The 21,079-nt window shown below is 32.8% G+C and overlaps 2 protein-coding genes across 2 annotated transcripts; both read left to right on the forward strand.

Annotated features, from left to right (window-relative positions):
• Window positions 1–6,303: 6,303 nt before the first annotated feature.
• LOC118056949 (cell division cycle 20.1, cofactor of APC complex) lies at window positions 6,304–8,814 on the forward strand. Its single transcript, XM_035069398.2, is given in 5 exon segments — window positions 6,304–6,930; window positions 7,029–7,571; window positions 7,673–8,254; window positions 8,340–8,445; window positions 8,448–8,814. Coding segments are annotated over 5 exon segments (1,500 nt in total). The 5' UTR covers window positions 6,304–6,831; the 3' UTR covers window positions 8,618–8,814.
• Window positions 8,815–18,400: 9,586 nt separating this feature from the next.
• LOC118056981 (protein RISC-INTERACTING CLEARING 3'-5' EXORIBONUCLEASE 2) lies at window positions 18,401–19,305 on the forward strand. Its single transcript, XM_035069436.2, has one exon. The coding sequence runs from the start codon at window positions 18,455–18,457 to the stop codon at window positions 19,157–19,159; it is 705 nt and encodes a 234-aa protein (XP_034925327.1). The 5' UTR covers window positions 18,401–18,454; the 3' UTR covers window positions 19,160–19,305.
• Window positions 19,306–21,079: the final 1,774 nt, after the last annotated feature.

Consider the following 21,079-nt stretch of genomic DNA (forward strand, 5'->3'; position numbering starts at 1 on the left):
TTTTTTTTCTCTCTTTCGTGCTTTTTTTATTTATTTGTGACATTAGATTGAACATGAACATGAATTGAATCAGATTTCTAGATAAGATTAATAAGTGAAAAAAAAAAAAAAAAATTCAAGAGAGAGATTATAATCAATAGGATGAAAAAAAAAATGTTCGAAAAAAATAATTTAGTGTGCATATTTGTAGAATAATTAATATCAACATAAAAAAAGAGTAAACATATAAATATATTAAACAAAAAATAAATACAGATATAAAATAATAAATAAAGTATTCACTTTTCAAATTAAAAAACAAGACATGAAAATAGATAATTTACAAATATGTGACAAAACTCTAGCATATACATAATATTAGTTTCCAAAATAATTGGTCTTGTGAGGCTAATATTTCTCTATATGTTATTGTTTTTTGTTGGATGTGTATACAATAACATGTAAAATTTCTGTTTTTTTTTTCCCCTTTAATACTTTAATTTATTTATTTTTAACACTAGATTGATCATAAACATGAGTTAAATTAGATTTCTAGAGAAAGATTATTAGGTAAAAAAAAACAAAAAACAAAGAAAGAATCCAAAAGAAAGATTATATAATCAATAGGATGAAAAAAAATATTGGAAATTGTTTAGTCATGTATATGTGCATATTTCTAGAATAATTAATTTCATATAAGAAAAGAGTAAACATGCAAATATTTCCAAAAGATAGTATACATATAAAACAATAAATAAAGTATTCACTTTTCAAATCAAAACAAGGCATGAAAATAGATAATTTACAAATATGTGACAAAACTTTAGCATATATCAATTTCCAAAAGAATTGGTTTTGTAAGGCTAATATTTCTCTATTTGTTCTTGCTTTCTGTTGGATGTATATACAATACAACGTAAAATTTCTGTTTTCTTTCTTTTTAATGCTTTATTTATTTATTTGTGACATTGGATTAAACATGAAAAACAATACAACATAAAATTTATGTTTTCTTTCTCTTTGATGCTTTATTTATTTATTTATTTGTGACACTGGATTAAACATGAAAATGAGTTAAATCATATTACTAGAGAAGATTATTAGGTAAAAAAAAAAAACAAAGAAAGAATTCAAAAGAAATATTATAATCAATATGATGAAAAAAAATACATTGGAAGAGTAAACATACAAATATATTAAACAAAAAATAAGTGCAAATATAAATAAATAAATAAAGTATTCTTTTCAAATCTGAACAAGACATGAAAATAGATAATTTACAAATATGTAACAAAACTCTAGTATATACATATATTAGTTTCCAAAAGAATTGGTTTTGTGAGGCTAATATTTCTCTACCTGTCCTTGCTTTCAGTTGGAGATGGAGTTCGAAACTGAAATTCCTTGCTAATATTTTAGGATAACTAATTTGGTTGTTAACATTGTGACATTATCTTTTAGTTTTTAAATAGCAATGTAGAGGAGAAGGAAAAGAATTGGTTTTGTGAGGCTAATATTTCTCTACCTGTCCTTGCTTTTCGTTTGATGTGTATACAAATACCATGTAAAAATTCTGTATTCTTTCTCCCTTTGATGCTTTATTTATTTATTTGTGACACTAGATTGAACATGAACATGAGTTAAATCATATTCCTAGAGAAAGATTATAATCAATACGATGAAAAAACAAATATTGGAAATCGTTTAGTAACAACATATAAATAAATATTTGTAGAATAATTAATATAAACATAAAAAAGAGTAAACATAAAAATATATATTAAACAAAAAATAAGTACAAATATAAAACAATAAATAAAGTATTCACTATTCAAATCAAAACAGGGCATGAAAATAGATAATTTACAAATATGTGACAAAACTCTAGTATATATATTAGTTTCCAAAAGAATTAATCTTGTGAGGCTAATATTTTTCTATCTATTTTTGTTTTCTGTTGGATGTGTATATAATACCACGTAAAAGTTTTGTCATCCCTTTCCCTTTAATGCTTTGTTTATTTATTCATAACACTGGATTGAACATAAATATGAGTTAAAATTAGATACCTAGAGAAGATTATTAGGTAAAAAAAAAAAAACAAAGAATGAATCCAAGAGAAAGATTATAATCAATAGGATGAAAAAAAAATGCTGGAAATTGTTTAGCCACATATATTTGCATATTTGTAGAATAATTAATTTAACATAAGAAAAGAGTAAACATACAAATATATTAAACAAAAAACAAGTACAAATATAAAACAATAAATAAAATATTCACCCTTCAAATCAAAGCAAGGCATGAAGATAGATAATTTACAAATATGTGACAAACTCTAAGCATATACATATCAGTTTCCAAAAGAATTGGTCTTGTGAAGTTAATATTTCTCTATTTGTTCTTTCTTTCTATTGGATATGTGTATACAATATCTACCACGTAAAATTTTTGTCTTCTTTCTCCCTTTGATGCTTTATTTATTTATTTGTGACACTAGATTGAACATGAACATGAGTTAAATCATATTCCTAGAGAAGATTATTAGGTAAAAAAAACAAAAAAAAAATCCAAGAGAAAGATTATAATCAATAGGATGAATAAACAAATATTGGAAATCGTTTAGTAACAACATATATATATTTGTAGAATAATTAATATAAAACATAAAAAAAGAGTAAACATAAAAATATATTAAACAAAAAATAAGTACACATATAAAATAATAAATAAAGTATTCACTATTCAAATCAAAACAAGGCATGAAAATAGATAATTTACAAATATGTGACAAAACTCTAGTATATATATTAGTTTCCAAAAGAATTAATCTTGTGAGGCTAATATTTCTCTATCTGTTTTTGTTTTTTGTTGGGTGTGTATACAATACCACGTAAAATTTTTGTCATCCTTTTCCCTTTAATGCTTTTTTTATTTATTCATAACACTGGATTGAACATAAACATGAGTTAAAATTAGATTCCTAGAGAAGATTATTAGGTAAAAAAAACAAAGAAAGAATCCAAGAGAAAGATTATAATCAATAGGATGAAAAAAAAATGCTGGAAATCGTTTAGCCACATATATTTGCATATTTGTAGAATAATTAATTTAACATAAGAAAAGAGTAAACATACAAATATATTAAACAAAAAACAAGTACAAATAAGTACTAATTTGGTCGTTAACATTGTGACATTATCTTTTAGTTTTTAAATAGCAATGTAAAGGAGAAGGTTGCTGGGGAAAATATGAACAACTTGACACCAATGTAGCCAAATCACAATTCATAATTGCCAAGTCCTAATCTCTTTCCCTCTTAACCACGAGATCGTAGTCTACCTAAACAACTTTTACTATCAACAAATAATAGGTTCACAAGTGTTTTTTCTTAGATATAACTAAGGGCTACAATATTCATATCATCAAGAATAATCTATTCTTGGAATATAACAAGATTAAAGAGAAGTGTTTGAAAAAAACTCGCAACATTGACAACCTCATTTTATGACAAAAAAACTAGTTTCTGCACCACTAATCTTCGATCCAACCGTCTAGAATGAAGAGTAACTTATCTAGAAGCTGTTGTCAAAATCTCAGCTTGATGTTGGGTTAATGAGTTGGAAATCAAAGAATGAAGATATGATTATTTAACTGTTTCTTCTTTCTTTTTTTCTCTCGTGTTCTTCTCCGTTCTCTCTTTTCTTAAATTCAAATATGTTGTTATAATGGCAAATCTCTTTTCATTCAAAGAGACAACCTTCCCCTCTTTTAATTAATTTTGTGGTGGTCCCATTATCACATGGTGCAAGATTACACACACCAAAATTAATTAAGAGAGGGGAAGGTTGTCACTTTGAATAAGAACCACAGTAACAACAAATTTGAATTTGAGAAAAGAGAGAAAAGAGAACACGGGAGAAAGAAAGGAAGAAGAGGCAACCAAACAATCTATTTTCATTATTTGATTTTCAACTCGTTAACTGTTGGATAAGGATGAGATTTTGACAATAACATCTAGACACATTACTCTTCATTCTGGACCACCTAATCTTATGCAACGTAGTTCATATTGATGTTTGCTTTACGATTGATAAGTCTCTTAGAGGTGCATTGTACTTTGTTAGCTTCATTGATGATCAACTAGGAAAATTTAGGCCACTTGTTTGAAATTCAAAGATTAGGTGCTTGATGTCTTCAAGGATTTCCATGTAAAAGTTGAAAGAGAAACTGTTAGAAAGCTGAAATGATTCGAGCTGACAATGATGGTGAATATAGGGGTCCTTTTGAGAAGTACTATAGGGAACATGATATCAAGTTGGAGAAGATAATTCCTAATACTCCATAGCAGAAATGAGGGGGCTGAAAGAATGAACAAAATCATTGTTGAAAGAATTATATGTGTGCTCTCTTATGTAAAGTTGCCTAAGTCTTTTTGGGGTGATGTAATAAAAACTAAAGTTGTCATGATCAACCTTTCTCCATCAGTTTCTTTTGAATTTGACGTTCTAGATAGAGTATGGAAAGGATTTGTAGCCTATTTATAAACAAAGATATGTGAGATGGGAATGGTTAGTTAACTACCAACAAACTTTTGAGAAGCTGAAGACAGCGATAACATCAACTCCAGTCTCAGGGCTACCTGATTTTAAGAAACCATTTGAAGTGCATACTGATGCTTCAGATAGGGCCATTGAAGAGCGCTCATGCAAGAGGGACATCCAATTTTGCTTTCGAGAGTTAGAAGTTAAATGATACTAAAAAAATATATCATTTTGATGCATTTTGGCATGAAAAATATTTTTAAAAGCAACCGCATTTTGAAATATTTTGATTTTTCAAGATGAAATCCTATATTAGAATTAATTATTCATAATATCATCTAGCTTTATGGTTGAAGACGGCCGAAAGAAACTTCATTTACATATGATTAGACTTGTTAAGAAGTTTAGAAAGTTTGCTAAGTTGGTCAAGTAAGTCCTGAACTTTTCTTTTTGGTTGTATATTTTATCTTTTATTGTTGTTTATCTTTTCTATTTGTTTGTATATGTTTATGTAACTTATAATTCTAGTTTCAACATCCAGATCACAGGTTTTGATTGAGTTATTGATTTTTGACTGAATTACCGGGTCAACCCTAATTTTTTTTAGAAATTAAAACAACGCTATTTTTTATTAAAAAAAAAAGTTAATGGGTTGCAGCCGGATTTTACAAAGTCAACTAGATCATCTCATCAAGTCAGATGAGTTTTTAACTATTTTTATTTTTTAATAAATCTAACTTGATTTCAGTTCCAATCAATCAAGTCCCAGATTAATATGTTAGAATGGCAGTATAACTATCTTATTTGGTGTACATTCTATAGATTATTAACAAAAAAAAAAAAAAAAAAGATAAAAAAAAAAACAGAGAGCAACCATATATACCTTTGTGCCGGACAAAAAAATCTTGACCTCATGACGAGTCAAAGATTAAATGAAAGTTTACCAGTACGGTTCTATTAATGATAGCTCTCATTGCAATTTTAAAAGGAGTATTTTCTTAATAATATGGTTGATTATATTTATTCATGGGCTATCACATAATTGTTTTTTAAGATAAATGACATAATTCTCTTGAGATATTATTATATTACATAAACCATCAAAATACTTGAAGATTTGACAAAAACCTCTCTCTATATTTAATTTTAAAAATATTATAGAATCCCACCTTTTTTTTTTTTTAACCCAAAATAAGGAACACGATCAATTTAAAAAACCACTATATATAATATAAAATAATGGACATGCATGATTATTTTTTTAGGATGTGAATAATAGTAATTTTATTATTTAATTTTGATCAATTTTGTTATGAGTTTCGTTTTAAAAATTCTTCTCTGTTTTTTATATAAATTTATTTAACTATGTTTTTTTAATCCTCATCAAGGACATTTTTTTTGGTATAAAATTAGATTTATATCAAATCTTCAAACTTTTAAATGCTCTAAGTAATTTCAAGATATCTAAAAAGCTATTATCATAATATCCCATTTATTTTTTTTTGAAATCATTCCATTTAAAGTCATAATCCTCCCATTGAATAGAATTTTTTTTTTTGTATAGTCCACTATATAAATTATAATGTATTTTTCTAAAAAAATTTAGGTATCGTTTAGTTGCTGTTTCCATATATAAAAAACAAATGCAATAAAAAAATATTTTTACCGATATTTAATTATATTTTGAAATGAAAGAAGAAAATCACTTAAAAAATATAATGAATTTATTTTATATTTTTATCTTTATTTCCCATCCAAATAAATTTCTATCCCTTTTATTAAGAGAAATTTACAAAACACAACCTTAAGCACTCTTCTACTGAGGCCTTTCCTTCCTTAAGCAGCTGGGACCTAAGTCTTTTTTACATTTTAGTCCAAGAATTGATGAAATGAAATTTCCAATTACAGCCCTCCTGTACGGACAGTTTGGTCAAACCAAATTTACAACGGATCCTTAAGAAAAAGTAGCCGTTGCAAACAAAACCATAGGTTTTTTTAGTCTCTATTCGTTCTTCATCTTTGAAAAGCCGCATTCTAAAAACTATATAAAGCTATCAATTTCCTCCGAAAAATCCCAATCAAATCAAATACTCTGTAAAGATCAAGAACACATCGCCTAGACCCTCTCTTCCTCCTTCTCTTTCTCTGCCTTTCTCCTTCTGTTTTTTCTCCTTCTTTCTTATTAATTGCGTTTCTTTCATCTCTAACATTCCTGTTTTGCAGAAAGCACAATCTTGTAGGGTTTCTTTATTTTGGGTTTTTTTTTTCTATCTATCTGTATATTATTTGTTTTTGGCTGTTGTTCGTTATGGATGCAGGATCTATGAACACTTCTTCAAGCTTGAAAGCACAATCTCGTTTCCCTCTTCAACAGCAGTTTCTTCCAAGAACGAACTCGAAAGAAAACGTAAGATTTTGATTTGGTTTTCTTGATGATATCTGATAATGATGTAATAACGAATTGTGTTCTTATCAGTTGTTATTGTAATATGATTCTTGCAACAGTTGGATAGATTTATACCAAACAGGTCAGCCATGGATATGGATTATGCCCGTTTCATGCTAACAGAAGGGAGAAAAGGAAAAGAGAACCCAGCAGTGAGCTCGCCGTCAAGAGAGTCTTACAGGAAGCAGCTTGCTGAGTCCTTGAACATGAACCGAACTCGAATTCTAGCTTTCAAGAACAAGCCTCCTGCACCTGTTGAGTTGATGCCTCAGGACCACTCTCATCACCACCACCAGCCCAAAACCGCCAAGCCTCGCCGACATATTCCTCAGACTTCTGAGAGGACATTGGATGCACCGGATCTTGTGGATGATTTCTACCTCAACTTATTGGACTGGGGCAGCAGCAATGTTTTAGCGATAGCTCTTGGAAGCACTGTTTATTTGTGGGATGCTTCAGACGGTTCCACCTCAGAGTTGGTCACGGTTGATGATGAAGATGGACCCGTTACCAGTGTCAATTGGGCTCCTGATGGACGCCATATTGCCATAGGCTTGAACAATTCTCATGTACAGTTATGGGATTCTGCTTCCAATAGACAGGTAATATATAAGCCCATACCTCTTTTGATGTTGTCCTTCTTTGGTAAAGTTTCTCTTGTTACTGTTTGCTTATAGTATTTGTTTTGGTGATCTCCCTACAGCTAAGAACATTGAAAGGAGGCCACAGATCGCGAGTTGGGTCAATGGCATGGAACAATCACATCCTGACAACAGGGGGAATGGATGGTCAAATCATTAACAATGACGTGAGAATTAGATCACACATTGTTGAGACTTACAGAGGGCACACACAGGAGGTTTGTGGGCTTAAATGGTCCGCTTCAGGTCAACAATTAGCGAGTGGAGGCAATGATAATCTGATTCATATATGGGATAGATCTACAGCATTATCAAACTCAGCAACACAGTGGCTTCACAGGCTTGAGGACCATACTTCAGCAGTGAAAGCCCTGGCATGGTGTCCTTTCCAAGGGAATTTGCTAGCCTCTGGAGGAGGTGGAGGAGATAAGAGTATTAAGTTTTGGAACACACACACAGGTGCCTGCTTGAACTCGATTGATACCGGATCTCAGGTTTGTTCTCTTTTGTGGAACAAGAATGAAAGGGAACTACTTAGCTCTCATGGGTTTACTCAGAATCAACTCACTGTTTGGAAATATCCATCAATGGTGAAAATGGCAGAGCTCACTGGCCACACTTCTAGAGTCCTTTACATGGCTCAGGTAATAATTTGAGAACCGAAATTGATTCTCTTAATAATTTTTATTTCAAGCTTTAATTTATTAACTTTGTGCCATTTTCGTACAGAGTCCGGATGGTTGCACAGTGGCAACAGCAGCAGGGGATGAAACACTCAGGTTCTGGAATGTCTTTGGAGTTCCTGAAATTGCTGCTAAGGCCGCTGCTAAAGCAAATCCAGAGCCATTTTCTCACTTGAATCGCATTCGCTGATTCTGAAATCAAAACAGAAAACCAAGCTGCCTCCTGGGAGCATATGTTTGACCAGACCGACCACTTCCAGGGTAGATACATTTTCAATCCAGCTAGTTTCTGAAATTTGTCTCAAAACTCCTGCCTTCTGTTGAGGTTACAGGGAAAACAACAACTTGTTGTCGGGAGGGATAGCGCAATCATTTCATCATCCTGTGAAACTAGCTGGTTTGGAAGAAGGGTGTGTGTGGTTGGATGCGCATACAATTACATGTAAAACTAGCTGGTTTCAAAGAAGGGGATGTGGTTGGATGTGTAACAGTTCCACGTAAAATTTCTGTCTTTTCTCTCTTTTTGATGCTTTATTTATTTATTTGTGATACTAGATTGAACATGAACATGAGTGAAATCAGATATATACAAAAAATTAATTATTAGGTAAAATAAAAACAAAGACTAATCCAAGAGAGATTATAATCAATAGGATGAAAAAAAATGTTGGAAATCGTTTAGTCACATAAAATTTGCATATTTGTTGAATAATTAATAGAAACATAAGAAAAGAGTAAACATAATAATATATTAAACAAAAAACAAGCATATATATATATATATATATATATATATATATATATATAAAACAATAAATAAAGTATTCAGTTTTCAAATCAAAACAAGGTATGAAGATAGATAAATTACATACCAATTTCTAAAAGAATTGGTCTTGTGAGGTTAATATTTCTCTATTTGTTCTGCTTTTTGTTGGATGTGTGTATACAATATAGGTAAAAAAAACAAAGAAATATTTGGTATTGTGAGGCTAATATTTCTTTATCTATTCTTTGCTTTTTGTTGGATGTGTGGATACAATACCACCACGTTGTCTTTCTTTTCTCTTTGATGCTTTATTTATTTATTTGTGACACTGAGTTAAATCAGATTTTTTAGAGAAGATTATTAGGTAAGAAAAACAAAGAAAGAATCCAAGAGAAAAAGATTATAATCAATATGATGAAAAAAAAAATATTGGAAATTGTTTAGTCACGTATATGTGCATATTTGTAGAATTATTGATATAAACATAAGAAAAGAGTAAATATACAAATATAATAAACAAAAAATAATTACAAATATAAAACAAATAAATAAAGTATTCACTTTTCAAATCAAAACAAGGCATGAAAATAGATAATTTACAAATATATGACAAAACTTTAGCATACATATATCAGTTTCCAAAAGAATTGGTTTTGTGAAGCTAATATTTCTCTATTTGTTCTTGCTTTTTGTTTGATGTGTATACAATACCACATAAAAGTTCTGTCATCCTTTTCCCTTTAATGCTTTTTTTATTTATTCATAACATTGGATTGAACATAAACACGAGTTAAATCAGATTTCTAGAGAAGATTATTAGGTAAAAAAAAAACAAAGAAAGAATCCAAGAGAAAGATTATAATCAATATAATGAAAAAAAATATTGGAAATCATTTAGTCACACATATATGCATATTTTTTAGAATAATTAATTTAACATAAGAAAAGAGTAAACATAAAAATATATTAAACAAAAAATAAGTACTAATTTGGTCGTTAACGTTGTGACATTATCTTTTAGTTTTTAAATAGCGATGTAAAGGAGAAGGTTGCTGGGGAAAATATGAACAATATGACACTAATCTAGCCAATTCATAATTGCCAAGTCCTAATCTCTTTCCCTCTTCGTGCAATCAAAAATTAGGATAACCTAATCAACAAAATAATGCAATGAATCACACAAATTAACACAAAGATTTTTATGTGGAAAATCCAATTCGAGAAAAATCACGAGATCGTAGTCTACCTAAAAAACTTCTACTATCAACAAATAATAGGTTCACAAGTGTTTTTTTTTAGATATAACTACGGGCTACAATATTCATATCATCAAGAATAATCTATTCTAGGAATATAGCAAGATTAAAGAGAAAAGTGTTTGAAAAAAACTCCCCTAGTTGCAAGTTTGTACCAAGGGAATTTCATGGCCCTTCTTTTGCAACATTGACAACCTCATTTTATGACAAAAAAAACTAGCTTTTACACCACTAATCTTTGTTCCAACCATCTAGAATGAAGAGTAACGTGTCTAGAAGTTGTTGTCAAAATCTTAGCTCAATGTTGGGTTAATGAGTTGGAAATCAAAGAATAAAGATATGACTATTTAGCTGTCTCTTCTTCCTTTTTTTTTTCTCTCGTGTTCTTCTCCCTTCTCTCTTTTCTCAAATTCAAATATGCTACTATAATGGCAAATCTCTTTTTATTCAAAGAGACAACCTTCCCCTCTTTTAATTAATTTTGTGGTGGTACCATTATCACATGGTGCAAGATTACACACATTAAAATTAATTAAGAGAGGGGAAGGTTGTCACTTTGAATAAAAACCACAGTAACAACAAATTTGAATTTGAGAAAAGAGAGAAGAGAGAACACGGGAGAAAGAAAGGAAGAAGAGGCAACCAAACAATCTATTTTCATTCTTTGATTTTTAACTCATTAACTATTGGATAAGGATGAGATTTTGACAATAGCCTCTAGACACATTACTCTTCATTCTGGATGGTTGAATCGAAGATTGGTGATGCAAAAGTTGGTTTTTGTGTTAGAAAACATGATTGTCAGTGTTGTGAGTTTTTGTCAAATACTTCTCTCTTTAATCTTGTTGTATTTTAAGAGTAGATTGTTCTTGATGATACACACACACACACACCTTTTATTTATTTGTTGACAATGAAAGTTTTTTAGGTAGACTATGGTCCCGTGGTTTTTCCTGTATTGGGTTTTTCACGTAAAAATCTTAGTGTTGATTTGTGTGATTGATTGCATTATTTTATTGATTGGGTGATCCTAATTTTGATTACACAAATAGGAAAGAGGGAAAAGGATTAGGACTTGCAAATTATGAATTGTGATTTGGCTATATTGGTGTCTAATTGTTCATATTTCCCCCAACAAAGTGGTGTCAGAGAACTGGTTGTGTAGATTGAATTTTTTTTATGCAGTTAAATTGGAAAATGAAGATTTAGGCATGCTAAGCTCACTCCCTCTAATTATTATTTTTTTTTTTTATGGAAAACAATGATGGAGGATTACTTATATTATGCAATGATCAGCTTTGCTGCTTAAGTGGAAAGAAATAAAACTTGATGAAAATAGATGAGGCAAAATGGAATAAGCATAATAGAAAGACAACCACTAATGTTAGAAAATGAGTATTTTCTAAGTCTATTAATCAAATTTTCAAGAACATGACTACTATATAATTTGGAAGATATTAGAAGAAACCTTTGTTATGAAGAGTGCAAAAAACAAGGTTTTTTTTTTTTTTTTTTTTTTTTTTTTTTTGTAATTAGAGACCTTTTGAATTTGAAATACAAAGATAATGAAGATGCTTCAATGCATATAAATGAATTCCAAGGGTTCCCGAATTAGTTATCATTGAGATGAATCTTGAGTTAGTTGATGAGATGTAAACATTAATCTTATTAAGTTCATTGGTGGATAGTTGAGAGGCTTTGGTGGTGTCACTTAGCAATTCTACTTCGAATAGAAAAATCACTTCACTTTAAAGAAAATGAAGGATAGTATTCTCAATAAAGAGAGGAGGAAAGAGACAACTAACGAGTCTCATGCATTTGTTACAGAAAGTTAAGGGAGAAGTCAAAATAGGTTTTCTCATGATAAGCAAGATAAAGAATCTAGTAATAGAGAATCCGGTAATAGAAAATGCAAATGAAAAAAGGAGATTTCAGTCAAGGAAAGGAATTAAGTGTTATTATTCTGACAGGCCAGAGCATATTAAAAAAGACTATAGAAAGTATAAAAGAGATAAAAATGGAGAGAATGATACAATTGTAGTTGTATTCAATGGTGATGTTGCCATTGTTTGTGACGATGGTTGTGTTAATCTTGTATGTTAGGATACCATTAGGGTTGTAGATTCAATAGCTTCTTACCATGTTACACCCCAATATGATTTTTTTTCACATTTTACACTATTGGTGACTTTGGTCAAGTTAGGATGAGAAATCAAAGGATGACTAGTGTTATGGGCGTTGGAGATATTTGGTTAGAAACCAATACTGGGTGTAAGTTGCCACTCAAAAATATTAGACATGTGCCTGATATATGCCTACACTTGATCTCTACAAGTACTTTTGATGAAGAAGGATATCATAATTACTTTAGAGATGGTAAATGAAAGCTATCCAAAATTCTTTAATTAATGTTGAAAGCAAAAAAAAAAGTCTCTACATATCTCAAGCCAAGGTGATTAAAGGGGAGGTGAATCCAAATTAAAGATTGCTTTACTGATTTATTGCATAAACGACTTGAACATTTGAGTGAGAAAGGCCTTGGCATCCTTGCCAAGAAGAACTACCTTCCATTAAAAGATATGAACTTGGGCACATGTTGCATTTTAAAAACAACATAGAGTTGCATTTCAAAAATCACCTTCACATAGAAGATCACATGTTCTTGATTTAGTTCATATTGATGTTTGCTTTACGATTGATAAGTCTCTTAGAGGTGCATTGTACTTTGTTAGCTTCATTGATGATCACCTAGGAAAATTTAGGCCACTTGTTTGAAATTTAAAGATTAGGTGCTTGATGTCTTTAAGGATTTCCATGCAAGAGTTGAAAGAGAAACTGTTAGAAAGCTGAAATGATTCGAGTTGACAATGATGGTGAATATAAGGGTCTTTTTGAGAAGTACTATAGGGAACATGGTATCAAGTTGGAGAAGATAATTCCTAATACTCCATAACAGAATGAAGGGGCTGAAAGAATGAACAAAATCATTGTTGAAAGAATTATATGTATGCTTTTTTATGTAAAGTTGCCTAAGTCTTTTTGGGGTGATGTAATAAAAACTAAAGTTGTCATGATTAACCTTTCTCCATCAGTTCCTTTTGAATTTGACGTTCTAGATAGAGTATGGAAAGGCTTTGTAGCCTATTTATAGACAAAGATATGTGAGATGGGAATGGTTAGTTAACTACCAACAAACTTTTAAGAAGCTGAAGACAGCGATAACATCAACTCCAGTCTCAGGGCTACCTGATTTTAAGAAACCATTTGAAGTGCATATTGATGCTTCAAATAGGGCCATTGAAGAGTGCTCATGCAAGAGGGACATCCAATTTTGCTTTCGAGAGTCAGAAGTTAAATGATAATGAATAGAAATACTCGACCCACGAAAAGGAGATGATGACAATGATGAACCACTACTATGGCATATGGAGAGTATATATGTTGGGGTCAAGATTCATTGTCAAAACTAACAATGTTGCTAACATATTCTTTTGGACACATAAGAACTTATCGCAATGACAAGCTCGGTGGCTAGAATTCATAACCGAGTATGACTTTATATGAGAGCACAAACTAGGGAGGCATAATTAGGTTGCGGATGCACTCAGTAGACACGAGGTAAATACTGTTGTTCTTGCTATTATTAAAATGGAGTCGGACATGCTGGATCAACTTCGTTAAGCTGTTGAGGAAGATGCAACATACAAGAAGCTGGTTGATCTTGTATGAGAAAGGACATTATAGAGGTATTGGCTGGAACAAGACCTACTCTATACAAAGAGGGGTCGAATCTTTATGCCCAAAGGAGAGCTACATAAATATTTAATGATGGAGACTCATGACCCGTAGTGGGCTGGAAATCCAGGTAGAAATATTCAGGTATTGGTTGATCTTTTATCATAGATTTGTTAGTGGTCGAAGATGGATGACGACGTATAACTGTATGTCAAGCTTTGTCTAGTGTGCTAACAAGACAAGACTTTACAGTAGTGAGAGGCAGACTTGTTATAGCCACTATTGATCCCAGACAAACCTTGGGTGTCAGTTTTGATGGACTTCATTGTTGGGTTTTCGAAGGTGGATAGCATGAACACTATCATGGTTGTCATAGACAGATTCGCTAAGTATGCAGTGTTTGTGGCTGCCCTGATAGTGTGTATAACAGAAGTGGCCGTTGAGTTATTTCATCGAAATGTGGTGAATTATTTTGGAGTACCTTTTGACATCGTAAATGATTGTGATATACGATTCATGGGCAGATTCTAGATAACATTGTTCAACATAATGGGGACAAGGCTGAAGTTTTTCATTGCCAATCATTTGCAAATCAATAGACAAACAAAAATGATAAACACTTTACTAGATGAATATTTGAGACACTACGTGACAACAATGCAACGAAACTGGTTGGAGTTGCTAGATAGTGCACAATTTTAATACAATCTTAAAAACTCCTTGGCAACATAAGCAAGTCCGTTTGAGTTGGTTTTGGGAGCACAACCCCAAACTCCTACTGAGATTGCAATGTGAAAATCTAGCGGGAAGAGTCCCATGAGATATAGGTTTGTGATGGAACGACAAGAATTGTTTGAGCAAGCCCAAGATAGCTTGCGTAAGGCAAGGAAAAGGATGCTCAAATATACCAACCAAAATGAAAGACTGATGGAATTCAACGAGGATGACAAGGTGTTGCTCAAGTTAGCTTCACAAACTTGGAAGAAAATTATGGGGAAGATGAAGCACCAAGGGTTGGTGTTAAGGTATGATGGACCTTTTGAAATCATTGAAAAGGTAGGGGCTGTTGCTTATAGGCTGAAGTTGCCTAAACGACTAAAGCTTCATCTTACTTTTCACGTAAATTACTTGTGACATTTTATAAAGACCAAGAAGATCCAAAATGAAGAAAGTCGCAAAAAGCTCCTCCTTCACAAATAGTTTGACAATGGTATCATCAAGATCATAGATCATCATCGACTTGACCAACATAAGAAGAATCGGCAAATTGAGTTTTTAGTAAAATAAAAGAAAAACACAGAGGTTTCATGGAAAAAGGACACAGATTTGTGCTGATTTGAGGATTACGTGCAAGCCTACCTCACATTTATTCCAACAAAGATGTTATACTCTTTTAGTGGGGGTGGTTTATTAAAGTTCTAGACATGATGGACAACGATATCTTGCATAGGCAACAATAAATTTGGCAGGCAGCATGCGATGGTTCATGCAAGTTATTGAGCTCCTGACTTGACATGGACGTGAGGCTTAGAGCATGTATCTTTTAAGCTAGCATCATACATAACATTAAATGACAGTTGAGACTGCTAGGTGGACAGGCAAAACGTGGGTTAGTGGTTGCAAATATGAACATCCAGATCATGGGAACATGAGGGCAGAATGTGGGGCAGAACTGGGTTACGTTATAAGCCACTAAAATCATGGGATTATAGGGGAGAAAGTGCTCATTACTTGCTCGAAAGCAGGCCACTAAGTTCATGGAGAACATGAGGCTGGTGACAGAGATATGGCGTTCATTTTATAAGCACATCAGATCACTCTTTTCAGGGGTTCAGTATGCTGATTGGGCTGATGACAGAGATGATAAACGTAGTGTTGGGGGCTATTGTATTTTCCATGGAACCAATCTAATCAGTTGGAGCTACAAACAACAACAAACTGTTGCTCATAGCAGTACTGAATCAAAGTATAAATCCCTCTCAAATAAAGCGGCTGAAATACGTTGGCTCCAATCCATTCTCCACGATCTGCAGCTTCCCTTAGTAACCAGTCCAAAACTATGGTGTGATAATATCGGAGCTACTTATTTGTTCTTTAATCCAATTTCCATGCCAGAACTAAACATAATGAAATTGATTCTCACTATGTTAGGGATCAAGTTTTAGTAAAACAACTTCAGGTCTCCTTTCTATCTTCTAGGGATTAGTTTGCAGATTTATTAAATAAGCCACTGTCAGCCATTTGTTTTCAGCTACTGCAGGATAACCTTCATGTTCAAGACCTACCCATTCGGTTGGGGGGGCGTGCTGGAGATTGAATTCAAAAATGAAATTTCTTGCTGATATTTCGGGATAACTAATTTAGTTGTTAACATTGTGATGTTATCCTTTAGTTTTAAAATAGCTAACGTAGAGGAGAAGGTTAAATATAATCTATCTGTAAAACCTTATACACTGTGTATTCTTTTTAAGATTGCAGATTAATATACAACTCTTTCTCTTGTGAAACTATTTTCCTTGTGCTTTCCTACACTTTCAAAGATGCTATTTTTGTCGTGGTTCATTTAAAATTGAAAAGCTTCAAATGACTATGGATCACTTGTGATGAGATCCCGATGGAGCTAACTGAATTGGCAAGCTAAGGTTCTTAGCCAGCCATGGCTTTATATGGTCATGTTGACATAAAAGAATGTCTTAAGCTTTGATCATATTAAAATATTAGACTTGCATATAAGGTTGGAGAAACAATCGTGGACTTTACCGGCGATTAAGAGATGGGTTTTCTCTCTATTACGAGTAACAATCAGCATGTCTGATGGGCTGTGGTTAGTGTTGATCCTTTCAGTACATTATGATATGGTCGGTATGCATGGTTCTGCTAGATTCTTTGGTGTCTGGCAAAAATGACAAGTTTCTCGGAAAAATTGATGGTTAGGGACAAACCTTAAGATTCTCAGTTATCTTGATCAATCCATGTTGACCATCCTATCCTAAAATAGCAGTAGTACCTAAATTTAAGGCATGAATTTGCATGCCTGTTTTTTTCGAGGTATGAATTTAAGGTACCCTCTCCTTTGCCATTGTTGATACTGGAAGAAAATGCTGCATAGCTTCTATGTAAGTTCTTATTCCTCTCTCCCTCTTTCGGACTCTCTAAATTAGTAATGCTTTAAAGAATAGGTTGGGAAACATGGTTATGGTTAAATCTAAAAACCATTTGTTTTGGATTTGAAATTCATGTATGATTTGCTTGAGAGTTTTTTTTTTTCCTCTCCATGTCGTTTGTCATAGCAATGGGGGCATTTTCTGAGAAATTTTGCGTCAGAACATGAAAGAGCAGCCTCTAATTTTTATGAATTCACATTTGGCTGTTTCCTTCTCCCACCTTAAAGTGTCTTTGATTTCATTTCAATTTTTTGTGTACGTAAATGGACGTTCAAACAAGTTTTCTAGGAAATTTTGGCTCTGAAAAGATTGGCATTAAGAATTCCTGTATTTAATATTTGATATATGATTATTTTTCCTTTCCTTCTGATATGATGCCCTGCCTTTATGTTATGAATCTAAGTGGGTTGATGAAGTTATTTGCTCTTGATCCTGATAGCACATTGTTTCGGATTTTCTCCTCTGCACTTTTCCTTTGGCATTAGTCTTTATGTTTGGAGTCTTGTATGATTATCTTAGGATACATTTTATGCACTGATAAAATTGCTTGATGACGTTCATCTGCACTCCTAACATCAAGTTTTGAGCCTCCGTGTTTCGATGGATACATTTTTTTTTCCATTTGTTATAACTATTACATCTTGTATTCTGTTTAAGGACAACATTTCTTAAGCAACTAATCTTTCAGAATCTATAATATCAGACCTTCAAAATCTTAAAATCTAGTATTATGCAGGAATTGTGGAGTACTTGTTTCTGCAACATCTTCTTAGTTAATGTACATTATTTTTGCTTCATGAGATTGGCCCGTGAATCTTTACTATGATAGAGAAGTATCTTTATGATTTTTTTTTGTTTCTTTTCTCATTTCTCTGGTAAGGTTTCTGTAATTCTTTGCTGTAAATGAGATTTGTGTGTGGCTTTTGTTCTGGCTGCTTTCTGGGTCAGAATATGATTCATTTCGTGTTCCATTGCTAGTTGCTACTGTCGAACATGATTGTTCTGATTTTTTTTTCTGAATATCCTATGGTTGCATCAACTGCAGATTGATATGATAATGCCGAAATGCTATGAGTACAGTAGACACATCCTCATTGATTTGCTGTTCTTGCATAATTAATCATCTTCTGATCATGCCCTCACCTCGGTTTTCTATTTCGTGTTACAGCATTAAAATCGGAATTGGTGTAATCATACACCCGATAGAAGTTCACTAGGCGTTCACTCGGTGCATGCAACAATGGAAACACTACGTGGACCTCAGCTTACAATGAACGATGGTGCTACACTGGTGACAGAGGTGGTATCGGATGATGATTCGCATCTTTGCCTCTACATATTATTGCAGGACATGATTAAAATTGGTGACATGGTTGTTGGGTTTGACATCGAGTGGGGCTTCAAAGGGACTTCTGCTAGCAGATCAGGAAGCACTTCTGGCAGAAACACCGAGAATCATTCTCAGTCTGACAAGTCAGAGCACCTTCCTAGGAGAGTAGAACATCACATTGCTGTGTTGACTTTCTGCACCAAACTTGGCTGCGTCCTGATAAGGCTCTCTCCTAATCACATCTCGCCATCTCTAAAACGCTTTCTTTCGATTAAGGACATTATGTTTGTAGGAGTTCATATCAAGGAAGATCTTCAAAGGCTAAGATGTGTTGACGGTCTGGTGGTTCGGAATGCGGTGGAGTTGAGTGAACTGGCTGCTAAAATACATGACCAGCCTCGATTCGCTGCTTATAGTGCAAGGGAATTGGCTTACAGAATAGCTTCACTAAAATCTGACTCAAAACCTCTCAATGTTTTATGGTCAAATTGGTTCGATCATACTCTTTGCCCTGAACAGATTGAGTCTGCAACCATTGATGCTTATGCAACGTACAAGATTGGCAAAAAGCTTATGGAAAGCGGCAGTAGCAGTGTCAAGAGGCTGTTCTCATAATCTCTACGCTTATGTCCAATCTCAGCCTTGAGGAATTGTTGTGTCTGTCTATTCAATAATCCATGTCAGAGTGAAAAATGATTGTGTTCTGTTGCTGTCGTTGTCGTCCTCTGAGTTCATTGTTAGCCGATGGTGTTCCTGGTATTTCAGAGCCGTGCATTTCTTTTGCATTCACCATTTTGACCAATGTAGTACTCTATTATTATTATTATTATTATAAATTATACAATACAAATATAATATCAAATAACAAACAATAATCTTAAAATTTAAAATATGTATAAATAGTAAAGAATTAAGAAAATTTTAACTTAAAAGTAATTATCCATAACCTCACATTTGGCTACTCCTAGAAAGTTACATGTTTAGTTAATTGATTTTTGATGATAACACTAATCTCACATCAGCTAGATACGAGTGTTTAGTCGTTTACTAATACAAAAGATATCTCTCTCTAAAAGATGCCTTTTAAAAAGAAAAAAAAAAAACACATCATATGATTTTAGTGGGATAATACATTTTAAAAAGCCTATCATATACGGTTGCGAACACACATTATTATTGATGTTATCTGTGGGTACATTAACCATAAGTAATTACCTAAATCCCTCGCCTGGGAGGCTATGATGGACCCATCAATCTCACTTCGATCAGGAGACAAAAGCCTTAATCACTTATAAGCACAAAAATATACCTCTCTTCCCATGAGGCACCCTTTAAAAGGACAAAATTATTATGTGGTTCTAGTAAGGTACTACCTTTTGGAGCACTTGAGGGTCTAGCTCAGTAGTCAACTGCAAGGCTTGTTTTGCGACTGTTCCGAGTTCGATCCTCAAGAGTACTAGCCTGTCACCCCCGCGGTGTTTTACCTACCTACTGGACTTGCAAGATGTTCAGTGGGTCCGGAGATTAGTTGTGATGCGCGTAAGCTGACCCGAACATCCCGAGTTAAAAAAAAAAAAAAAAAGATAATACCTCTTGGAGGGCTTACCATATACATGTGTGGGCATACATCAACATTGATGCTGCCTGAGGAAACATCAGCCATGTACGACTTCCTAAGCTCCTTGTCTAGAAGGCTATGATGATGTCATCAATCTCATAACGGCTAGGAGATTAGGATCCTGGTCGCTTGTAAGAATAAAGGGCACCTCTTTTTTCAAGAAATGACTATTGAAATGATAAAATACATGATGTGATTCTAGTGGAATAATACCTCTTAAGAGGCCTAACATATACGGGTGTAAATACACATCATCAATTTTATTATCTTTACCATAATTCTTTGTCCTCCTTCTTCATTCTATACGGATATTGTCATTCATCTGTCTGCTTTCGGACACTCACCGTCACCATTTTTTTCCCGATAACAGGAGATCAGGGATTTCTCAATTCATATTTGCGTAGACTTTCCGAATGCACATGTTTTCCAACCTAATTTACCCCATGAAGTATTGAAAACTAGACCTCTACCTGATATGGAGCCACTCTCTACCTCATATAATGCAGATGTCGGTCTTTACACGCTTGCTAACAAGGTATTACTTGTGCACAAAATGAGATGGTTATTATTTATGCTGATAGGGAAGATTTACTGCTTCCATAACTGTTATGTTTTTTTTTTTTTTTTTATGCTTTTGTTGTAATGATCGGAACAGAGTATCATATCTTCAACCTTTCCTCTCTTGTCAATTTTTGTAAATCTGACAAGTTCAACACGCAGGTTCAAATTAAACCTGCCTGGTCTAGCTGACTTTGAATGGGATTTTAAGCCTTTTGACTAGCTGTTAGAAGGAACGTAAATTGAACTATAGTCTTTGTAGACGGGGTATGTGGTTCACAAACTTCTACGAAACAAGTTCCATATTAGAAAGGAGATTCTTTGATATTAAAGTTAGTAAACTATAAATGAAAAATAAT

This window comes from Populus alba, chromosome 19 (genome assembly GCF_005239225.2).
Source record: "Populus alba chromosome 19, ASM523922v2, whole genome shotgun sequence".
In the NCBI taxonomy this organism is placed as follows: domain Eukaryota; kingdom Viridiplantae; phylum Streptophyta; class Magnoliopsida; order Malpighiales; family Salicaceae; genus Populus; species Populus alba.

Coding starts and splice junctions, on each gene's coding strand:
- LOC118056981 (XM_035069436.2), top strand. CDS start 18,455: ATGGAAACACTACGTGGACCTCAGCTTACAATGAACGATGGTGCTACA.